This window comes from Malus sylvestris, chromosome 15 (genome assembly GCF_916048215.2).
Source record: "Malus sylvestris chromosome 15, drMalSylv7.2, whole genome shotgun sequence".
Lineage (NCBI taxonomy): Eukaryota > Viridiplantae > Streptophyta > Magnoliopsida > Rosales > Rosaceae > Malus > Malus sylvestris.
In genome coordinates, this window is record NC_062274.1 from 4,208,527 (window position 1) to 4,231,566 (window position 23,040).

The following is a 23,040-nucleotide window of genomic DNA, read 5'->3' on the forward strand; positions in this document are numbered from 1 at the left end:
GTCTCCCCAGACATAGCAATGACGTGTACGTCCCAGATTGCATAAACTCCAGAACCAAAGCGTTTCCGATGGGGCCCGCAACTTGAACATGAAAGTCTTACTGACAAAGAAAGGCCCACGCGATCAGCAATAAATATCCCCCCAACCTTCAACCTCTACCAATCAGACACCCCAAAAATTGACCGGAAACGTCATGACTCGGTTGGCCAGCGCCGTCGTCCTCCTATTTTTCGCCTCCGTCTTGGCTTCCGCAGCCGGTAGCCGGGACCTGATCGGAGACGTTTTGCGATTACCGTCGGAAGCTTCCAAATTCTTCGGGAGAGGCGATGATGCTCCCGATCAACAAGACGACGGCACCGTCGGGACCAGGTGGGCTGTTCTGATCGCCGGCTCCAATGGATACTGGAATTACAGGCATCAGGTAATATTTTTCCCCTCCATGTCAATCATTTCATATTTCATAATTTAGAAATGATTTTTTTTTTTTTTGTAATTTAGTTTTTAGTAGAATTTGAGTAATAATTTTGGATGTTAATTTCACTTTTTCGATTGTTTAATATCTGAAACTCTGTATTGGAAAGTTTATGATTGTATAATCTCGTTTAATTTGACTTTAAATGATCTTAATTTCTGTTTATTTTACCTTTTTGCTTTCTATTTTGTCAAATTAAATTCACGAAGCTTGAGTTTGCTGTGGTAGTAATGTGAATTTAGCTCAAGTCTGTTTCTTTCTTATTCTCCTTGATTTCGTCTCCTTTTTTGGCATTGACTTTGGTTTATAGATAACACAGAGCTTGGATTTTGATGTGGAATTTGTTTTAGAACTCACATGAATCTCATCAGAATCCGAAAGAATCGAACTTTGACATAATCTTTAGCTTTTATGTAACACAGTGTCAAATTTTCAATATTTATGTAGAATCCGAAAGAATCGAACTTCGATATCTATCTTCCTTGTTTTCGTATATTCGAAAGAAAGAAACTTCAATTTGTTGATCGAAATTCAAACTGACCTTTTTAGTCTATTTTTGTTGTTAGGCTGATATTTGTCACGCCTATCAACTACTGAAGAAGGGTGGGTTGAAAGATGAAAACATCGTTGTATTCATGTACGATGATATTGCTTACAATGAAGAGAACCCGAGGCAAGGAGTCATCATTAACAGCCCGCATGGGAGTGACGTTTACGAAGGAGTTCCAAAGGTCTGATACCTTCCCGTTTGGGTGTTCACTTACTTTTTGAGTTGTCAGCTGTAAAAATTCCCCTCATTTCGGTCAATTTTATTGTGGCAGGATTACACCGGGGAAGATGTTACTGTGAACAACTTTTTTGCTGCTATCCTTGGGAATAAAACTGCTCTGACCGGGGGTAGTGGGAAGGTTGTGGATAGCGGTCCAAATGATCATATTTTCATATACTACACCGATCATGGTGGTCCTGGAATTCTTGGTTAGTAGCTCTTGAGAAGCAACTTCTATAAATTTATTTGGCCTGCTTTAGGTGTTGTTTGTAAGGGCGATATTGGTGGATGGCTTATGTTAGTTCAGTAGAGCAATTACCCCAACACTTTCGTATATGTTGCGGATATCGATCCCACAAATATTTCTATATTTGTGGTAGTCTCAGAGTTCTTGTTAGTAGCTCTGAGAAGAGCAAATACCACTGCTTTTTGGTGTAGCCTTTTGCCTGATTGGGAGATATCAAGTCTACGCATGAAATACTGATATTCTTTTGCTCGTATCCCTTATCTTATCTACTTACTCTTTTCCTAGGGATGCCGACTAGTCCTTATATTTATGCTAACGATCTGATAGAAGTCCTGAAGAAGAAGCATGCTGCCGGAACCTATAAAAGCTTGGTAAGTTATTAGTTGAACTGTAAAGTGTAAACAGATGGATGCATGTACAACTAGGGTTGGCCTGATTCTTAAAACTGCAGGTATTTTATCTGGAAGCTTGTGAATCTGGAAGTATCTTCGAGGGTCTTCTTCCGGAAGGTTTGAATATCTTTGCAACCACTGCATCGAATGCAGAAGAGAGCAGTTGGGGAACTTACTGCCCTGGAGAGTATCCTAGTCCTCCCCCAGAATACGATACCTGCTTGGGTGACTTGTATAGTGTTGCTTGGATGGAAGACAGGTACGAAGACTTTTTGTTTGCATATCCTTGTTGGAAAACAGCAATTGCAGCTTCCTTTGAAACAAAAGTACTACTTCAAGTTGGTTTTTCCGATCAGTCTTTGGATTGCCTTTACAAGAATAAGGTTTTTTCTCAGGTTATAGAATGAAACTGTTCAGATTATAAATTACTACTTTGATATTTGACATTTCAACTTGTGAACAGTGACGTACACAACTTGAGGTCAGAAACTTTGCACCAGCAATATGAACTGGTAAGAATTTGTCCCTTACATCGCTATAGAACAAATAGAGATTTTTGTTTTGTACAGAAAAGAATCATTCATTGTCCCGTTATAATTTAGGTAGACTAGCTGTTTATATTAAGTTTTAGGGTTTGGCCAGGAAATATCAAGATGCCCCTACTTCGATGTGTTCTTGGTAGTTGCTAATGGCAAATCTTTGGTTTCATAATGATGGCCCAGGTTAAAATGAGGACAGCCAATGACAATTCTGGATTTGGTTCTCATGTCATGCAATACGGCGATGTAGGGCTCAGCAAGAACAACCTCTTTGTGTACATGGGGACAAATCCTGCAAATGACAACTATACTTTTCTGGGAGAGAACTCCTTGAGGCCATCTTCAAAAGCTGTCAACCAGCGCGATGCTGATCTTCTTCATTTCTGGCATAAGGTTTAATCTCTTTCTCCCGTGAATACTTTTGCCTTTTCTGATAATCTGTGTACTGGTCATCTTTTGGAAGATCTAATCCCCTTGTTTTCATTTTCCTCTGCATTTTTGGTTGCAGTATCGTAAGGCTCCCGAAGGCTCGGCAAGGAAAATTCAAGCTCAAAAGGATTTTGTTGAAGCAATGTCTCACAGAATGCACATAGATCAGACCATGAAGCTCATTGGGAAACTCCTGTTCGGAATTGAAAAAGGCCCACAAGTACTCAATGCTGTTCGACCTGCTGGGCAGCCGCTTGTTGATGACTGGGACTGCCTTAAGACAATGGTAAAGCTTTTGCTGTGCAATCTCTCCTCAATGATTAAAAACATTTCTGAAACTTTTAAGATTACGCCAATTAGTTGCCTGATGGGTCTTGTTGTACAGGTGAGGAGTTTTGAGACGCATTGTGGATCCCTATCGCAATACGGGATGAAACACATGCGTTCCCTGGCAAACATCTGCAACGCCGGAATGACACAGGAGCAGATGGCCGAGGCTTCAGCACAAGCCTGCGTGAGCGCCCCTTCAGGTCGCTGGAGCTCCCTGCACCGGGGATTCAGTGCGTGATTTGTAAGCAAAATGTGGAATTTGAATAAACCAGCATGTGGCCGTCATCTATATGCAAAAAAACACATATACAAGGATCCATTTCGATGAATGTTATTTCGATTGCTTGGGTGGAACATTGTAAATACCAACTCAAGCTCAAGCTCGTCTGCTGTACTAGAGTCTAGATTTGCTTTGTAATGGACGTACTTTTAAACTTGTAAGTATTATCAGCGCGTTTGTTATGTATGAATCTGTACGTCTCTTCCCTCTTTGGTTATAAAAAAGTTTGCAATTTACGATATAATGTCTTTAGTATTGTGATTATACTAGTACGCTTTATAATTGAAATTAGGCTTGAATGTCAATATGGTCTCTCTGTTTTACTCTGTAGGTCAATTTGGTTCCGTATTTTCAATTTGGCTAAATTGATCCTCATGTTATCCTTCTTTAGTCAATCCTAGACAATTCGTTAAAGAATCATTAAAATTAACGTGTCTTGCACATGAGATAGTTATCGTCGATCATCTGATCTTGCATGGGTTTAATGGGTTTAGTGTGAAGTTACATTTTTATCCTCTTATGTACAAGGTACATGTCAATTTTAATCGTCATTTAATGGATTGTTTAAAATTGGCTAACGAAGGTAAACATGAGGACCAATTTAGCTAAATTAAAAATACAGAAACCAACTTGACCGATAATATAAAACACATGGTGACGTTTAAGCTTGAAATTATCATGGAGTAACTTAATGATAAAATCTTTTATTCTCATTTCCTAGACTTAACAAAGAAGTTTATCCAACTTTGTTTCGACATATCATTTAATTCGGAGACAAAATTACGTGGTCGTGTTTCATGAGATGTCAGGAGTACATGCGCCCAATCCTTAAATTTCCTTCCTCAACTTGCTCCAACCTGTAGCTGCCAAAATCGAGGTAAGCAACAGAATTGGATCTCGTCTTGATTCATTTTGTTGGAATGAATTTTAGTCATTCATCGTGTATCGTACAGTCAGAAATTATTTGATTTTTTATATATAAAATTAAAAACAAATAGCATCTGACGAAAACTGATCGCACGATGTACGATAAACTGCTAAAATATGAAGATTCCTAGGATCCCCACAAAACGAATCCGGATGGGATCCTCTTCCGTAAGCAACAGCCACGTTGTGGGTCCTACAGAGAACCCATATACTATTTACCCTCATGAAATCGAATATGGATTTGTCATTAGTTTGTAAATATTCTTTTTAATCTTGGAAAACTCCAAAAACATTGAAATAAAGTGATTTTATAACTAATAAGACAACAGTGGGAATCAAACTCGTACTTAATCTCCTAATAATGCATATCTATTTTTGATAATAAGATAAGTTTTTAACAATGTTCACACTAAAAACAGACAACTCACTATGTTGATCTGCATATTAAAATATTTTAAACGTGTATGATTGTTCTACTTTCTTCCTTATATGGATAGAATTTTTGCGTTCAAATTTCTCGACTTGTGTTGTTTACAAATAAATATCTCATACGAGAGTAACGCTATGCTTAGTTGCTCACGTGCACATGCTAGTCATCAATTGAAATCAAATGAGCTTTGCAAAATCCTAAATTTTAATGCGAACAATTATTATAATGTGTTTTACCATTTGCCAAAATTCACAAATTAAATTTAAAACGAGTGTCCGACTACCTCATTTGTGGAATACTTTTTGAACAAATATGAGACCCAATGAATTTGATCCTACTCATCCCTATGATAATCCACCAATGTAGGGCTCATCTGAATCAATTTTTAAAACGGCTGAAGATATTTTTATGAAAATATTTTGAAAAATACTTGAAGTACTTTCTATAAGAAGCACATTAAACGTTTTTGACACTCATAAATATTTTCTCTAAAAACGTTTTCACTCAAGGTTGGTTTGAGATTGTGGTGCTTAAAAAAAAAAGCTTATTAAAAAATTTGGAACATTAAATGTGTTTAATAAAACAAAAAATTTCTAAACTAGTCGACAAACATAGAAAAGCAGAAACAGTGTCTACCATGCTTCCAAATTTTTTTTTTTTTTTCAAATCATAGTAATCAATGCTTATTTAATGAACATTTCAAAAGGCAAGTATACCCTCACATGTTTTACAAAATTACAATCTTTGTCTCTATGACAATAATTATATCACATTAAATATTATATTATCTTTAGTCATTTAATATATTTAAAACAATTTATATAAAAATTTACTAAACACTCAGACATTGTTTTTTTTAATTATTATTAAAATCACTTTTACAAAAAAAAAACTTATCAAATATTTAACAATTTTATTTTACAGTTGTTTATTCTTAAAGCACAACAAAATAATTTTTTTAAAAAGAACAACAATACCGAACTGGCACTCAAATGCCCGTAAATAGTGTCTAACAAAATAGTCTTATCAAAGTATCTTTCAATTCTTACATCTCAACTTAAAATATGATCCATGTGCTCAAACCAATAATGGACAATGGTAGCAAAACCGACGCTCAAGATTTTCTTTTCTTTTTCTTTATTTGATGGACGCTCAAGATTCAACAATATAATTTGGTCAAATACCGTACGCACAACATTTAAGCCCGGTTCGTACACGTTCTATAATCGACCAGAGAAACCGGATACTACGGACAATTTTCTGAAAACTTAAATCCACGACCCCGGTTAAAATTTAACCACAGTTAGCTTACTTTGATTAAACCCAAACCAAAACGCCATCGAACCGGTTCACCAGAAAATAAAACAAAAAATAATTAAAAATATTAAAATAAAAAAGGTGCAAAAGAGACGGAGGGTGAAGACTGTTAAGACGTCATAACGGGGTTTAAAAGAGACGGAGCTGACGGTTTAAGAGAGGAAGATGCGGGAGCCGTTCGATGATGGATCGAGGGTGGAGAAAGCTCGGCGTTGGACGTTTGATGTGTGACGGAGAGAGTGACGGGCTTGGTATAAAAACTGGGTTTGAAACGCAAGAGTTCATTTCGTTCCATCAGCAAACCAGAAGAAAGCACGAAGCTCTCTCTCTCTAACTCTCTCTCTCTCTCTCTCTCCCTCTAGAGTTTTAGCCTTCGAGTTTCATTTACTTTTTGAATTGGGAATTCAGATTCGAATTCGTAGAGCTGGACTGTGTGAATGTTGAGGATCCAATCGAAGCTTTTTCTCTGAGTCTGCGAGAGCTTGGAGAGGTTTGAATTCTGGGAACAGAGGTCCTTTTGTGCTGCTTTAATGGAATCTAAATTCGGAAAATTGACTTGGGTTTTTGTTTTTCTGGTGGAATTTATGTTTTGCAGATGCATTCCAAGAGTTTCCGAAGTAGAATTCGATTGCGATTTTGTTGGGTAATTTGCAAAACCAATATCATTTCACTGGAATTTGCAGAGAAATTCGGCGTTTTTCTTTGTTTCCCTGTTCTAATTCAGCGTTTGGTTTTGATTTCGAATTCTCAGGCTCATTTCGAAGAGATTCGACCCGTTGTCTGAAGAAATCCCAACTAGTTTTCTGAGAGTGTCAGGGAGACGAGCTCTGAATTTCGATCGTTTCGTCGATTTTTGGGTGTAGATTTGCAATTTTCGGTCTCAAAGGCCGAGCAGAACAAGATTTCCCAGAAAAAGCAAAACTTCATCTGCAAGTTCCGGATTGTAGGTGGTTGCGAAATCTGAGCATTACAGGTGAGGATTCATTTATCCGGTTCATAGATCAGAGATGAAACCAAAAGTCTCCGCCTTTGATCTTACTGTCGGATTCCATTTCAACCCGTTTTTTGAGTTCATCGAATCTTCTCATCTTTCAACTCCATTTTTGTCATCTCCATCGAGTCGAAGCAATCTGTTTGTTTCTATGGATTCTCAAAAGGACATACTTCTACATCATAATATATGCTTTTCCCATTGAAATTCCAAGAGTTCTCTCTCTCTCTCTCTCTCAAAATCTCAATCTCTGCATCTTCTAATTGAATCCATCTTTCGGTTCGAATCTTCTCTCAAATTTCGCATTCTGGGTTCTGTCAGTTTTCTGCAACTAATACCTTTGTGTTGGTGAAGATTTTATTTTCTTCTTTATTTTTGGTTTATTTATTTTTGTGCCGGGTCATTTCCATCGATTGTCCTTGAATTTTTTTCAGCATTCAAAAGAAACGGCCCTCTCTTTCAATATCCACCAACCTTCCGAGTTTTTTCTAGCCAGTTCGAACTCCGATGTTTATGTTCTTCTCCTGCCAACAGTTTTTTTAGAAATTGAAACACCAGAAGAAGTAAAAAAATTTCTGTTTGTTTCCTGGGAAACTGAGAGCAAGAAGAAAACGAACAAGGCAAGAGATGAAACTGCGCAACATCTTTGTCTCCCCAGTGATCAAATATCAAATTTTAATGCTTTGTCCTTTCCCTACATTTTCTGGATCTTCATCATCTCCATCTATTTGGATAAACTCAATTCTTTTTAATTTGAATTTTTATTTCTGGGTTCTTGCAGTTGCAGACAGCCAGCCACAACCTTATTCCAGATTCTCGTTTTTGCCTCCTCTGTCCTCTTTTAATTTTGTTTAACCCCGGTTTAAAATGTAAAAGTACGATTTTAACCTAACCGCTGTAATTAAATGCAGATGGAAAGGGACTGTACCAGCAGTAGAGATAGAACCGGTGGGGATGCGGAGGCGGTTGCGATCCGACACCAAACGACGTCGGATTTCGTTTTGCAGTGGGGGAACCGCAAGCGCCTCCGGTGTATGAAGATCCAGGTCAAGGAGAAGGACGACTCCAGCGGCGCCACGGTTACCCGAACCACGGTCCGGGTTGATCGCCGGGTCGTTCGACCCGATAAGGACTTGGCCAATCAGCCTTCCACCACCGTTAATCAGACGAGTAACGGGTATTTGAATCTCCGTCAACGGCCGTTATCTCCCCAGCAACCGCTACCTCAGCGGATTCTCAGGTCACTACTCTCACTCACGCACTTACCCCTTTCCTTCGCCCGACGTCGTTTGGGTTCTCTTGCTCTTTGCTGATGTGTAGTTTCGTCGTTTAGTGAGGTGTGATTATGGTGGGTTTTTGTCGTTTTTTTAGTTATTTTGCGTTTGGTTTCTAGCCTTTGTCTCGAGGAGGAGGAGGATGATTTATATGGAATGAGTTCATTGTTTATTCCACTAGTACGGTCAGATTATTAGGTTTTAGATCACCAAGACTCGGTGTTGAGATTTTAGATTTGTGAGAAAATATTAGAATACTTGATCTTAAGCAAAGTGTTTTGTTGCTCTGATTTATCGAAGTACAGTTCTTAATGCACTCTAAACTTGGTGTGACCAATTTAAGTACAATTCTTAATGCACACAAGCTCGAGCCCACCCAAGTCGTCTCCTTTATATGAGTGGGATTGGATAGTGTTTATATAGGATTGGATAAGGCTAGAGAGTCAGCACTAATGATCTTTTTGTCCCACCACCACATGTTTTATATTCCTAAGGTCTCATTCATTTAATTATAAACTTTCAGCTTTAAGCATGTGTTTAATGTTAAGTATGTGTTTAATGTGTAGTTTAATGAAGTTTTTAGAGGATTAGGACAGGTGGGGGTGCAGAGATGGGTAAGTTCCAGAAGGAGAGAGCTCATGGTAAGTACATGAGGCCGCCTTCTTTCCTTGTCTTTCTAGGAAACCTAGTAGCTGAATCACTATAAATAGGTTGCTCATGTAGTCACAACTGACTTTGTGCAACAGAAACACGCTCCACGAAATACTAAATTTAGAGAGAGAGAGAGAGAGAGAGTCGCGCAAGGAGCGTTTACACCCTCTCGTACCTTAAGGTAAGAGTTCGACTCCTGCTCTTCTCATGCCTTAGATCTTAGATTGTGAAACCGATTCTATCGAGTAATTTAGGGGGATCAAGTCATAGTATTGGTGAGTTGTGTTCTAAGGGCAATGAACTTGATTCGAGTTTTAGCTCCAAGAATGACGTGCGCGTGGACAATTCCGAGCCATTGATGTTAGGCACAACTGCCCACCGCATCAATGGTCGGAAATCACTCACGCGTGCTCCATCCCAATACCTTAGTGTCATTGATGAAGCTGATTTGATCATAAATCTGGTATGATATCTTTCTGCTTTCCTGCTTTAAACCATCCAATCCGGTTATAACATGTAGCAGGCTTATTGCTACTGATATCAGACCTGATCGGAACCTCCACGCCATCGTTTTGCTTGATTGGCATCCGATCCACAACGACCGGCACCCTGATTCCACGGCCTCATTGGAAACAAGGAACGGGCAATTCCCGTTCCACGTGTCCATCCCATAACCGAATTCCACCAACAACCCATCATCAGCCGTCCGATTGGATTAGGCTAAATGTCGGCCTCTTTCTACGGCCGACACGTGTCCTTAATCCTCCAAAAAGGCGCCCTCGATCCAACGGCCGAAAACCAGCCGTAGAACCAGCTGGCACGTCATACAGTACATCACACATTGCTTTTCCGCACTCTCTCTCTGTGAAATGTATTATCTGGTTTTGTTATTTATTTAAAAAATAAATAAAAAACTAACAACTTCCCACCATAAAAGCAAAGCGCAAAGGTCCCGCAACGAAGCCAAATACCACGCTTCATTTTCTACGCCAAAAACCCCCAGAGTTTCTTTCGCTAGCCTTCTGTCACCCACCGATCTAGATCGACCGAGGTCAATCTCGTAATTTGACGCACCCACATCAAAATTTTATTATCTCATTTATTTAGTTTTCTCTTTTGTTTTTTGCGAAAATATCATGTATTATGTTCTATCTTGTGTGCTTTTATTTGATTTGATGATTTGATGATTTGATTACATATCTGGTTCTGCAGAAACTCAGTGATTACGAGCGCTGCTGCCATGAGAGGCCAGAGCAACGGCGGAGGAGGAGGGGTGAGGGGAATTACCTCGCCGGACAGGGGTGCGCACGATAAGAAAAACCAACACCACCACCATAATGAGATTAATCATCACAACAAGTCTGCAGCGTCTTCGGACACGGCGCACGATAGCAAGAAGGGCGGGACTTCGTCGGGGAGCGGAGAGGCGGCGGCGGGGCCACCGATGGTGTGGCCGCCGAAGTTCGTGATTGCTTTGACCAATAAAGAGAAAGAGGAGGACTTCATGGCGATTAAAGGGTCGAAATTGCCTCAGAGACCAAAGAAGCGGGCGAAGTTCATCCAACGCACCCTCAATGTAAGCTCTCTCTCTCTCTCTCACTCAGTTTTTAATTTAATCTCTACTTAATTAGTTTCCTTAATTAATGATTAGGGATTTAAGTAGCTTTGAACACCATTGCAAAAACCTAGTTTGATTATTAGTTGCTTGATTTAGGAAAAAGTCAATTTGTCAAGGTAAAAAATTTACAACTAGTCGCGCCATTATTTTAAATTAATCACGTAGAAAAAAAAACATGAAAGGAAAACGTTGGCACTGGTACAATAATAGAAGAAGAAAACATGTTTTGAGTTTTGTTCCAATGGTGATGTTGCATTGGCACGAGAGACGTCACTTTAACAGTGTATATGCGTCCTATAAATTGTTCTAGTGAGGCCGTTTGATTTTTATTGGAGACATGGTGTATGATTTAAAAAGATGATTACTTAACATTTTATTTTTATTTTTAGTTTTAGATAAAAAGCCAAAGGAGTATGCTAAAGTGATAGCAAGAACCAAACATACACGTGTCCCAAAGACATCATCTATACCTAATTCATCCCTTAAAGTTTCTTAGTTGTCCAGGTGGAATAACGAATTATTGGTTTTTTGGGCTTAATTTTTTGTGTAATATCTAATATTAATTTAATTGTTAAATAATATGAACGTGGCAAATGACAATAGTTGGTGGTGGCCTTTCGGTGGATTTCATGGGAAATAAATCATCTTCGGATATCTTTCTTCAAAACTTACGAATAAGTGATCCAGAATTTTGAAATTTGATCTAACAATAAAAAATTATTATAACTTTTAAAAATTTTTACTAACTTTTTTGTTTTTAGTTGTTTGATCAAATTTTAAAGGTCCGAATCATTTGATCCGTGGGTTTTGAAGAAAAAGATTCAGAAATGATCTCTTTCCGATTTCAAGGTGATTGGGCGGTGAATTGCCTCCCACGTGTACGCATGTGATTTAGTTGGTATTCGACTTTTAAAAGCCAGTGGGCCCTGAATTATGTTCTTGTGGTGAATAGGGTTCATGTGGAGGGCATATACGTACTTTCGTAGTGATAATTTTGTTAGGTGGCTACCTGAGCCTGACTGTCGTCCGGCTTGGACCGCACTGCCAAGTGCCAACTGCAGAGAGAACAAAAACCCTCAATTAATCTGTTTTTTCGATTCCAAACGGAGAAAAGTGCTTATGAAAAAAGCCTGTAATGCTTTTGCCCGTTACTTAAAGCAAAAGCCAATCCTTTTGCCTTTGTCCATAAAATGCAATGATTAATCTAATTCTTTCCATTATTTTTCTGCATTTATATTTAATAGCTTGTGAGCCCGGGATCATGGCTCTGTGATCTGACGCTGGAACGGTACGAGGTCCGGGAGAAGAAGATTTCCAAAAAGGTATTCAATTATTTCAAATTTTAAGCAATTTTCATCAATTTCGGGTGAAAGTAGGGTACGCGGTGGTTAGGCCACTCTCACAAATGGTCACCAAATGTAGGTATGTCTGCATTGGAAGTTATACCTACTTGGGCCGGATGGTATACAACGGGGCATGTTTCTTTGTGAGAGTGCCTTTCTAAACGCTAATCTCGTCGGTCAGGCTGTCCTACTCAAATTTTCTCATTTTCATGCATTATAACTAAGGAAAACTAATGAAAAGAGTTTGAAAGCTTTGAGTTTTAATGATAAGGACAAAATAAAGGGTAAAGTGAATAGTACCAGGATTGACTTTTTAGTGTAACAATGTGGTTTTTTGTTAAAGTGAACAGTACCAAGAGCTTTTCGTTAAAGTTCCCTTATAACTAACTAGTGGTTACTTTTTGGATGATGCAGAGACCGAGAGGGTTAAAGGCAATGGGCAATGTGGTGGAGTCTGACTCTGAATAAAACGAGTTTTAGTAAAAAAAGATAGAATTATAGGGTTTGTGTTGATGGCGAAGATGATAAGGTTGATAGGGTCTTGGTTTTTTTCTTCTTCCTTTATGGCATTCGTTTTGAAGGGGATGAGAAAATGTTAGAACTTTGTAAATCGTCCGCCTTTCAACCATCTGAAATAATTAACGGATTTGATTTCCGTTTGTGTATACTGTCTTTGTTTTTACATTCCGTCCAATGTTCCGAACTACACGATCACGAACGAATGAAAATTTACCCTTTGCGAAAGCGTTATTGGGATTTAATTACCTCGGGTCAGTCATGAAAAATGATACCCGAGGAAAAATACATCGTCAATTGTGGTAACTAATTGTTCGATCTATTCTTAACCCAATGGTAAAAAAGAAAAATGTTCTTTTAACTTTTTTATTTTTCCTTTATTATTGGATTAAGATCGAAATTTAGGAGATTGACAATGCATAATTAACCTAAGGCTTTTTAGTCAAAATGGTTTTTGAAATTTGTATAACACATAACTTTTGTCCCTAAAATTGAAAATCAATATAAGTGGTATCTGAGATTGTCCACCATCCATTATTTTGATCAAACCGTTAAAAAACTCCGTTAAGTTAAGGGTATAACACATAACTTTAGTCTTTGAGATTTGCATAACATATCATGTTGGTCCCTAAGATTTGCATACCACATAACTTTGGTCTCTAAGATTGTCCATCATCCATCATTTTGATCATTCTATTTAAAAGCTCGGGAACCATTTAACGGAATTTTTTAACGGAATGATCAAAATAATGGATGATGGACAATCTCAGGGGCTACTTTTATTGATTTTAAATCTCAATGACCAAATTTTTGTGTTATGAAAATCTCAATGATCATTTTGACTAAAAAACGTTAACTTAAAGACAATAGTTTGGTACAAAACTCATTACAAAATATGTATGATTCGTTTATCTGTGTGAATCGAATCTAATATCTCCTCTGACCAAGTAGAAACTAAATATGGACCAATTCATCATTGCATCGAATTGACAACTTTGATAATAATGCTCAAATGGATAACGGGGAGTCTACGTTTTGGTGGGGTGAGTGCTCAAAACATTTGAGTCATAGTCCTCATGGACAATGGAATGCATTTCAGACTTCACCAACCGAGTGGAAACCCGGACTCCATCGCTCTCTAGATGCCAAGATTTTTTTTACATCGTCGCATATTATTGTATCAGTTATAATATGAGCAGATGAATATATTAATATACCTCATTTTAAAACAAATACATAATTATAATTTAAATAAAATAATAATACCCTGGGGCTAAATTCAAGATATAAAAAGAATCACGTACGTGCTAATAATATGGTGATAATAGTTGTTAAGATAATGACAAGTGAAAAAAAAAACACAAAGAATTACGTAGACATTAGCAAATTGTCAATGTCACATTACGTTTTATGTGGCATCTCTAATTGGCATTTTACGTGATTAGGAAGACGTGTCAGTAGTAATTTATTTCTAAACGCAATAAACAATTTCAACGGTAACCAATGAACTGCATTAAACTATATGAAAGTGAGAAAACATGAGTCATTTGGTGGTTGACAGAGAAATAAATAGGGGAGTTGAATAATGAGTCCGTTCACATTTACAATCATAATTCTTCATCATTGTCATTAAATTCTTAATCTCCTTTAATTAAGAAAATAATCACCTCTTAAGAGCCGTTCTCTGAGTCTGGCCCATCACCCATCATCGGAGACTTGTCAATGGCTAATTCTAACGATGATTGTGGGGTCCGGATTCCTTTCTTCAAGTTCTCTTTATCAAACAATTCGAACTCTTGAAATTTGATCCAATGGTTAAAATTATTATAATTTTTAAAGTGAGCCTTTATTTGTAACCGTTAGATCAAATTTCAAGGATTCGAATTATTTGATGAGGAGGAATTGACGGAAGGTATCCGGAAAGAATTCCTTTCCCTGATTGTGGAGACCAAAAACTACACATATCACAAAAGTAAACTGCCAATTTGCCCCCTGAACTATCATCCAACTTTCGATTTCCCCCTGAAAACTTTTTAATTGGAAAATTAAGGACTTAAACTAATTTTTTTTGGCAGATTTCCTCCCTACCGTTAGTTTTTCATAGATTTCATCCAAATTAATGTTAACTCTTATCATGTGCAAACCACGTAACTCTCCTTTGTGGACAAAAGCATCACTTCACCAGACCTTTAGACACAAAAGCTATAGGATTACACATATTTGCATAGGTTTATATTTTAAAAATCTAAGGTTTTCAATTATTTTAAAGAATGACGCGACTGAACTATCCACACATGTTGTGCACATGCTTCCATTTAACAGAAATTTGGATGGAATGAATGAAAAATTAACATCAGGGGCAAATCGGTAACAAAAATTAGTCTAAGTCCTTAATTTTTCAATTAAAAAGCTCAGAGAAGAAATCGAAAGTTGGGTGATAGTTTAGAGGACAAATCGATAGTTTACTCCATATCACAATATTCACATGTAATTACAAAATATCAGTATTTAATAAATGTGAGTTCGACTAGTTGCCAGAGTAATAACCTTTTCCTTTTGCATTCAAATTCAAATTTCGTTTATTTCCTACAATTATGCTTGAAGGGGCGGACGACGACCCGAAACTTATAAACCAAAACGAAGAGGTTTCTAAAGGTGTTCGGCAACACAAAAATATTCCGACTTCACATGTTAAATGTGATTTAGGCCAATTGACCAGACCGTCTGCATGCCATGCGCCTCTCCCCCCCCCCCAAAAAAAATTCCGACGTCACATGTTAAATGTGAATTAGGCCAATTGACCAGACCGTCTGCATGCCAACCCTCCCCCCCCCCAACCCATCATGTAAGTTCGAATTCTATGCATGTGGTTAACAATTGGTACTTGACCACGAAAATTTCGTGATGCATTGTTTTTTCTTCTCTGGATTTATTTCTCTCGGCCAAAGAAAATAATATCCCGAATTGTAATTGTCGTGGCCACAAAACTGAAGAATTGTTATCCATGTGATGAGAAGCAGCTTAAAAATTATTATTTTATCTTTTGCAGCTGGAAAGTATCGCTTTGTTGGTTGCAATAAATAATTACCACCGACTCAGATACTCAGTTTTTTTGCAGTCCATTTCTTTAAGAAAATTCGAAAATTAAATTAAATAACAGATCTGGGAAGTCTGCGGAAACTCACATTATCTACTTGTAATTGCAAGATTCTCATGAAATTAAAATAAATAAATTAAGAGAATAAACTTCGAAATCGCAAGCTAATCACACTCATCAAGCACAGAATTACAGATTTAGAAAGAGGAAAAGAGAAAATTAGACAAACGAAATAAAATAAATGAATTATTTACTCATAATAATACTCAGAAATCCACAAAATCCATCATAGCAATAATGATAATAAAAGCCATCATATGTAAATGAAATCCCTATAGATCCATAGCCACCCGTTACTAAAACGACACTCGCTACTAAATAAAACGAGTCATAAAACCCCAAACCGCTCTACACAGCCACATCCAGACCAGCAGCAGAAAACGCGAACTCAAGCCCTGAGCGCAGATCCGAAGGCCAGAGCGGCGACGGCGGCGACAATGGCGGAGGCGAACGATGGGTAGATGGATGTTGCGGGGGAGTCTGGGCTGGGAGCAGGAGACTCCTGGGCGGCGCCGAAGGCCAAGAGGACGGCGAAAAGGATTGCCATGAGGGCGACGACGGAGGATGCCTTTGAGACTGCCATTGTTGATAGGGTTCGGACCTCTGTGTGCTTTCAGGAATCTAGGGTTTTTGAAGACGTAGAGAGACTGAATGCACAAGTATATGACTTGAGGTGAGAGGTGGAATGGAATGGGCGTGAGGAATGTTATTTATAGGCGGAGTGGCGGGCAGGTCGGGCAGCTGCCCGCGGAACACAGGCTGGCTAATTGTTATTGTTCGGCGCGACAGCTCACATTGCTTGGTATGATAACTTTTTGTACGAATTACAATAATTGCTTTAATAACCCTACAGTTTACCTTAATTTTACTTTCGCTAAAATTTGACACATTTTTCGTTTTGTTTTCATTTCAGTTTGTCAATTAAGAGATATTTTTTAGTGTCTTGAAAACACAGTATGGTACATAAAATGTAATAATACGTTTAGTTAATTTTTTTTCTTTTCAATTTTCATCCAACTGTTTTATTATACTTAGTGTATCGGATCGTAATCTTAGCATACTGAAAAATTTGTTCATTCATTCTTTTGCAAATGTTTTCATTTCCCACTTAATAGCAGTGTTAATCTACTTACATATATATAAAAGGTCGTAAGTTCAATTCTCATTCATATCAAGTTAGGCTTTAATTTAATACAATCAGTATATACTCCTCAATGTAAATATATTCATCATACATATTTGTTTTTATATATTTCTTGATTTTTCTTTTGCTTTAGCTTCAGTAAAAAATAAACTGAGTGCAAAGAAAGAAAACAATCACGCGAAAATTGTTTTCCGTGCACAATTGGTGCGAAGTCCAAACACAACTAAATTCTAAGGACTAATGTGTAAGAAGAAAAATTAAATACAGGAAGCTGAAAATTCAAATAAGCTACGGCGACTAATGCTGCAATTCAGCCGCTTTTATTTTCTTCGTAGGTCCCACTAACGTTAAAGAGATTAAATTTGTAAATTAAATCACGTGTTATCAATAACTTAATAAGAATCACGTTTATCAACTTCTAAGTAATAAATTTTAAAACTTTACCTACAAATTTAATATCCTTAACATTACTCCACCGTAAAACACATCGCGTGCGGCATGTGAATTCATTTGTGTAGGCGGGGTCGTTTTATATTTCGGCGGAAACTTACTATTAAATCCAAACGACGACGTATTCAGACACGCCTTAACGACAGGGGTTTCTTGCTTTGGTTGAAGTGGAGAATATATTCTCCGAGAGTTTTTGCCCTGACGCGTGGAAGCATCTTACTCGCGCGCATCAGAATCCGTACTCCCGAATCAGGTGAGTCGACCGTACGATCAACGACGGGGATGAACGCGTGCTAGCACGCGGTAAAGGAAGAAACTATAACCTTTTGCGCGTTAAGATGATTGGTTTTATATTTCTTTCCGTTTTTTCGTAAAAGTTTTGATTGGAAAAAAACAAAAAAGAACCGCCTACAATGCGGCAATCAGAGCGATTGCAGCGCAGAATTGCGTGACTCTCCGGTGAGAAACTGGGGGACCGACAGGGGTCCGACACGTGGGGAGTCTGTAAACGACAGGTGTAGGGTGGAGATTTGATTCTGTTAGCTTCTGATATTTAATTCACGGGAATTCCAGAACATTCGCTTGGCATCATGTATTTGGAAGTTGAGGGGCGCACATGCATGAGTGGAAGTTACTGTAGTGCCCCTAAATGGTGGGGTGCGGCATTTTTATATTCATATTCATCAACCATCATTGGGTGGTCTATCATTGTCTCCGTATGAAATAAAGGTACGTTAGACTATTAAGTCTCCTTTTTTAATTTAAGGAAATAAATTTGCTTTTAAGGCCCGTTGGATCGTTGGACACCAAGTTTCCGTCAAGTTTCCGTCAATTACATATTTCGAACGTTATAGTTTTGTCATTTCAGGTTCACTTTTCTTTTTTTTTTGGGGGCAATTTTGATGTAGAAAAGTGATTTTTACAACTCATTTTCTTTTCTTTTTTTTTTTATAAATATTTTCTATAATTAATCAATGATTGAATTTCATGTTAAGTCGAATTTGAGACGAGTGAATAGAGCTAATATCGTTTGAAAAATGAAAAGAAAAAGAATGTGTTTGACCAAAAAGAATGTGAAACCAAACGGGCTCGGAGGCTTTTCAAAAATTTCTTCCACATTCCATGGCGTGACCAGAGGGCAATGGGTCTTATGTGGGCCCAACAGATTCTTTGTTGGTCACGTCAAATGAAGAGGTTGGGTGGTACACCTACAACATAAATGGGCTTCTCTTTCACGCGCCGTACAATCCTACCAACAATCGCCACGCGTGTAGAGGAGCCGTATGGTACTTATTGAGCCGTGTAGACTTACTGTTAACAATCACTGCACGTAATCAGTGACGGAGTCAAGATTTTAGTCCAGAAATGATCCAAAAGGCTCAATATGAAAAGCTCTCATAATCTTATAAAGTTACTCTGCCATGTGTTGAATAGTTGACCACCGTCGTTTAAGTCTACTATGGTGTCATTCTCATTATTTTGTATCTTGAACCTAAATTTCAAGTCTCTCTAACTTTCTTCTTTTCCTTCTCCTCAAAGCGCATATGCAACAGATTGCTTGAACTTCATAGGAGTCACTAACCTCAAATCAAAACCGATGAAAAAAATTAAACTAAAAACGTCAGATTGGGGCTTGTGCCTACGAAAAAACCCTGAACATCATGCATATCACTACACTTTTATGTGCGAAAAAAAATATTAAAATGAGCCTAATACCATCGTCGTCCTTTCGTGACTCCGCCTCGGCACGTGAGCCACTCTGTAGCATATGCTATGATTTATGTACAGAGCAAAATATAGTGCGTCTATCAATCATCAAAATATCAAATTCTCAAATACAAAACTGTGAACAAATGATATTCCCCAATGCGAAATTGGGTGCTACTTCTCTGTAAATCTCAAACTGTTATAAACAGTATATTTTGCCAAAGACCTATCAGGTGAAACCCCAAACCAGCAAATATTACAACTGAGGTTGAATTTATGGTAACAAGTAAATACACACCGTGGCGATTGAGCTTTGCACGTTCTTCGGCTCGAGACGTCGACTTGGCCGACTGTTTATGTGTTAGAAACTTGCAACTTAGAAGCCCAGAAACTTTGGTGCTAAATGCAAAAGAGGTTCCATGGCACTCGGAGCAAACTTCCTTCCAAAAAGAAAGCAGATTGTTGAGTTCTGGCCATTGTAAGTGCAGCGTTGACCCCTGAAAATTCTCTTGAGAAATTCCTCGGTGATATCCGCTCTTCCAAAGGTAGCCGGGTGAGGTCCACCCCGTGACCAATCCACCCAAGTAATGCTTCTATTTGCTAAAGAATTCCCGGCTTCAATGGTTAGCATGGTGGGGAAGTAGTGCTCATCAACGTAACATGCGGGTCTACAGAACTCCTTAAATTTGGGGTAATATTTTGTATCCTCGACAATGCTGACGGCAAGCTTTCGGTTAACTTCGAACCACTGGGAGCCCTTGCGCCAATTGGATATTTTCACTTCAGGTGCCATGTTATAATTGTAGCGTCCTCTTCCATGTGGCCCGGGGTCATCAAATGCACCGACATAGCTGTACTTGGACTTCATCAAGTAGTGGTGAACGACACTGAAATTATAGAGCGGAATGCATGATTCAGAAAGAAGAATGAACCATTCGTTGGATACGTCGAGCAATGCATTAGCCAGGAGTCTTCTCTCAGCATCACATATACTCATTCTTCCCCACTCGGCAACCTGCGCAGGAGAAAACCAAAACTCTTAGCTGATATATTAGACCAGATCTAAACAGCAAGAATGTTTAATGGCAATCAAGATGGCCATAAAACGTTTTCCCTGAAACTCATTTTTGAAGCTACTAAATATGGACACTCTTTTGTTAATTAAATCGTTAAGTGAAAAAGTTAAACGAAGCAGAAAACATACGGAATATAGTCAAACATTTGAAATATATTCATTTATCTTCGGGCAAACATCGATACAAACTTCAATTCTATTGTCCGGTCTCATTCACATAAATAGTTCACCTTCTTCTTACTCACAATTTGAAGGCATATATCAATAACACTGTAAAAGGAAACATCATAATTGTGGCACAAGAATGATAGTTAGAGATGAATCAAGAACGTTAATAAAAAATCATGAATATGAGATGAGGTCGGATTATCGCCCAAGAAGTTATGCTTTTACATCATCTGTTCATATGAATGCATCTGTGCCTAGTGTATATTTCACAAGCAGGATTATCAACTTCATGAATTTAAAAAGTCAAATCCATTCATTCAATTGAGTACATGGAACAAATTGGGTTTCCTGCCCTCTCTCGGAGACGGTATTCTACGTCCCTGTAATTCCAAACATGATAAATTAGAATTGCTCCTTTTCTACCAATACACAGATAGGTTAAACCCTTTCTTTGATGATCTCTAAATATTACCGCCTCTTGTAGAATCGCATTCCATTTTCGTTACATTTAACTTCAGACACCCAACCTAATGCAAGCAACCGGGGTGTGTGCTCACCACAGAGAAAATCAAGACGTGCAAAAAGTAAAAGCCAGAGAAACCATTGAATGAATACCGGAACCAAAAACATAAATTGTGCACTTATTGCAGAATCTTTCATAGAACATGGAATATCATAAAAGGATTTCATATAACATATAGATAGGTGCATACCTGGCTTGGTATATGTCTCCCATAAAAAACTGACGAAGGATTAAAATGGGGTTGAAACGACGGTAGTGAATGAACGTAGACTGAATAAAGCCCTTCGTGTCCCTTCAGAAACCTCTCCCAAAGGGGTGCCAGCGGCAACGGCCCCTTAGTCAAGAACATAAATGCAATCTTTGGAACTTTCTCAAAAGGATATTTCTTTATCCTAGGCGTAAAAGAAGCCCTCCAGAACAGTTCCTCATCATTCATGGTGTGTTTAACACTTGATGGCGGCTTAATCCATCGGTCCAAACCTCTTGGTTCCTCAAGGCACGGCTGGAAAGAGGTCGCGGCTGTTGTCATGACGCCATTGATTCCAAAATGCCGAATTGTGTATACACCAATGACTGAGAATGTAATACAGAAAAGCAGAAACAGCGCGAATAACTGAAGTAGCCTAATCGGCAAGGCCTTCGTTTGGCTTGCCCGGCTGCTAACACCAGGGTCCTTGCCTTCCTCTAACGGCACAGCCCTCGATTGCAAATTCTGCATCTCAATAAAAACACCCCACCAGAATCAAATTCCTTAACTCTTCCGGTTCCTACAGACTACCTCCAAGTGTCTGAGATCAAAATTTTCCCCACAAACTTACTTCTTCTCTCAAACAAGCAGAAAATCCAGATTCCAAAACTACATCTTGCATCAAGGATAGTAAATTAGACTTGAAATTAACCATATTCCAATCGAAATCACGCAGTTTTCTCCCAAATTACAACCCCACTAAGCAAAAACTAACTCTTGGCAGATCCGAAAACTAATTCCACAGCATCCCAATATCCAAACTAAACACTTACTGCATAAAAATCTTAACTTGTTCACATGGGTTGTCGATAAACCGAGGTTATAACTTAAAAACAAGAATCTAAGCTGGGATCAAATGTTAAACAAATCGAACTGCTTGTGCACCAGTAAAAAAGTATGACATACCATGTGACTTTAAAAGGTTGGAGGTTGACTTGAAGGACATGAAGGGAGGGTTTGGATCCTTAAACTTCACAGCTTGAGTTGCGCCCGAAAGTACGGTAAGTGGCCACTTGGATGAAGAACACGAAAAGGCGGTCACTCAGAGAGGACCTGAGAGACAGATTGTCTGAAGCGCTTTTTTGTGTGAGATTTAAGAAATGATATTTCTGAGATTTCAAGAATGTTTAATTGTTTACTATATTTGACGATTCTACTACTCACACGAGGCGAGTGAGGAGGAGACGGGATCGGTTTGTCGGGTGGTAAATCTCTCTTCTTCAACCGAGGTGGGAAGAAGAACCAAACTATCTCGTCCAGTTGCGCGTGTATTTTTTGGGTAAATTTTGAGTTGGTAAAAGTGAAAATATTTAAGTTTTAATGGTAACGAATCAAAGGAATAAATGCGAGATAGACTCATGTTAACTACTTTTGTCATTAAAGAAAAAGTTGTGCCTAAATTTGTAGAAGAGGGAATGTATTTCTGTTTGGAACTGAAAAATTGGAATTTATGACGAGTAATGTTATTTAGACGCTTGAGATTGACTATATTGCTCATAGTATCGACATATAATGAGGCGTTATAATCTCCAGTAAAACGTCACAGATAAGATTAAGAGGTTCTTCAAATAAAAAAAAGTCTATTTTATATAGAGAGTGCACAAAAACACAATTAAGCTTGTGTATCTTGTGTTAGTGAAAAATTACTTTTAGGAATCGAAATATAGACAAGTAATAGTCCAAGAGTTTTTTCTTTGCGACGGTGCTTAAAGTGTTGTGACCATGAAATGGAGTAATTAGTGAATAATCCTACAACTTGATAGGTTTCGCATTTTGGCTAACTTCCAGCAAGACAAATGAGACCGTCTTGCACGTTTCCGCCGCCCTTTGAAGCAGCCAGCAGACAAATGCGGAGCATAATTAGCATCGCTCAAAGCAAGAATTAGGCTTTGGATATAGACTAGCCTTTTATTAATACAGCTATTTTAGGGCTTGGTGGGATGTCCAAGCCTAAAGTCAATGTATTAAGAACCCATCGCATAACATGTTTACTACGTAATCGGAATCGGAATAAAAAAAACTTTGATTCCGATTATGGCTCACC

At 38.2% G+C, this 23,040-nt stretch overlaps 3 protein-coding genes across 8 annotated transcripts; 2 read left to right on the forward strand and 1 right to left on the reverse strand.

The window, feature by feature from the left end:
• The first annotated feature begins 138 nt into the window (after positions 1-138).
• On the forward strand, positions 139-3,702 carry LOC126603762 (vacuolar-processing enzyme-like). Its single transcript, XM_050270720.1, has 9 exons — positions 139-421; positions 1,039-1,203; positions 1,294-1,450; positions 1,774-1,859; positions 1,940-2,139; positions 2,344-2,392; positions 2,603-2,812; positions 2,928-3,134; positions 3,234-3,702. The coding sequence occupies exons 1-9, from the start codon at positions 194-196 to the stop codon at positions 3,414-3,416; spliced, it is 1,485 nt and encodes a 494-aa protein (XP_050126677.1). The 5' UTR covers positions 139-193; the 3' UTR covers positions 3,417-3,702.
• A 2,702-nt stretch (positions 3,703-6,404) lies between these two features.
• On the forward strand, positions 6,405-12,674 carry LOC126601160 (uncharacterized). Of its 3 annotated transcripts, none has more exons than XM_050267834.1 (8): positions 6,405-6,622; positions 6,728-6,775; positions 6,884-7,105; positions 8,035-8,363; positions 10,261-10,624; positions 11,911-11,988; positions 12,089-12,185; positions 12,424-12,674. In XM_050267834.1, exons 4-8 carry the CDS (start codon positions 8,035-8,037, stop codon positions 12,465-12,467), a joined length of 912 nt encoding a protein of 303 aa, XP_050123791.1. In that variant the 5' UTR covers positions 6,405-6,622; positions 6,728-6,775; positions 6,884-7,105; the 3' UTR covers positions 12,468-12,674. The 3 variants fall into 3 exon arrangements, with proteins under 3 accessions (XP_050123791.1, XP_050123792.1, XP_050123793.1); XM_050267835.1 differs by having other exon boundaries at positions 6,407-6,622; positions 12,089-12,152; positions 12,424-12,619; XM_050267836.1 differs by lacking the exon at positions 12,089-12,185 and having other exon boundaries at positions 6,412-6,622.
• Positions 12,675-19,053: 6,379 nt separating this feature from the next.
• On the reverse strand, positions 19,054-22,272 carry LOC126601159 (glycosyltransferase BC10-like). 4 transcript variants are annotated; one of them, XM_050267833.1, is made up of 3 exons: positions 21,903-22,272; positions 20,940-21,461; positions 19,054-19,998 (listed from the first exon to the last, which is right to left on the reverse strand). In XM_050267833.1, exons 1-3 carry the CDS (start codon positions 21,903-21,905, stop codon positions 19,360-19,362), a joined length of 1,164 nt encoding a protein of 387 aa, XP_050123790.1. In that variant the 5' UTR covers positions 21,906-22,272; the 3' UTR covers positions 19,054-19,359. The 4 variants fall into 4 exon arrangements, with proteins under 4 accessions (XP_050123790.1, XP_050123789.1, XP_050123788.1 ...); XM_050267832.1 differs by having other exon boundaries at positions 20,940-21,605; XM_050267831.1 differs by having other exon boundaries at positions 20,940-21,611.
• Positions 22,273-23,040: the final 768 nt, after the last annotated feature.

What these genes read in the sequence shown, in the direction of transcription:
- LOC126601159 (XM_050267832.1), bottom strand. Translation starts at nt 21,467, where the DNA reads ATGCAGAATTTGCAATCGAGGGCTGTGCCGTTAGAGGAAGGCAAGGAC. An exon ending in GGAGACATATACCAAGCCAG is followed by an intron (nt 19,999 to 20,939) that starts GTATGCACCTAT and finishes TCTCCTGCGCAG; the next exon opens with GTTGCCGAGTGGGGAAGAAT.
- LOC126601160 (XM_050267834.1), top strand. Translation starts at nt 8,035, where the DNA reads ATGGAAAGGGACTGTACCAGCAGTAGAGATAGAACCGGTGGGGATGCG. An exon ending in CTACCTCAGCGGATTCTCAG is followed by an intron (nt 8,364 to 10,260) that starts GTCACTACTCTC and finishes CTGGTTCTGCAG; the next exon opens with AAACTCAGTGATTACGAGCG. An exon ending in AGAAGAAGATTTCCAAAAAG is followed by an intron (nt 11,989 to 12,088) that starts GTATTCAATTAT and finishes CACCAAATGTAG; the next exon opens with GTATGTCTGCATTGGAAGTT.
- LOC126603762 (XM_050270720.1), top strand. Translation starts at nt 194, where the DNA reads ATGACTCGGTTGGCCAGCGCCGTCGTCCTCCTATTTTTCGCCTCCGTC. An exon ending in TTTACGAAGGAGTTCCAAAG is followed by an intron (nt 1,204 to 1,293) that starts GTCTGATACCTT and finishes TTATTGTGGCAG; the next exon opens with GATTACACCGGGGAAGATGT. An exon ending in CCGGAACCTATAAAAGCTTG is followed by an intron (nt 1,860 to 1,939) that starts GTAAGTTATTAG and finishes TTAAAACTGCAG; the next exon opens with GTATTTTATCTGGAAGCTTG.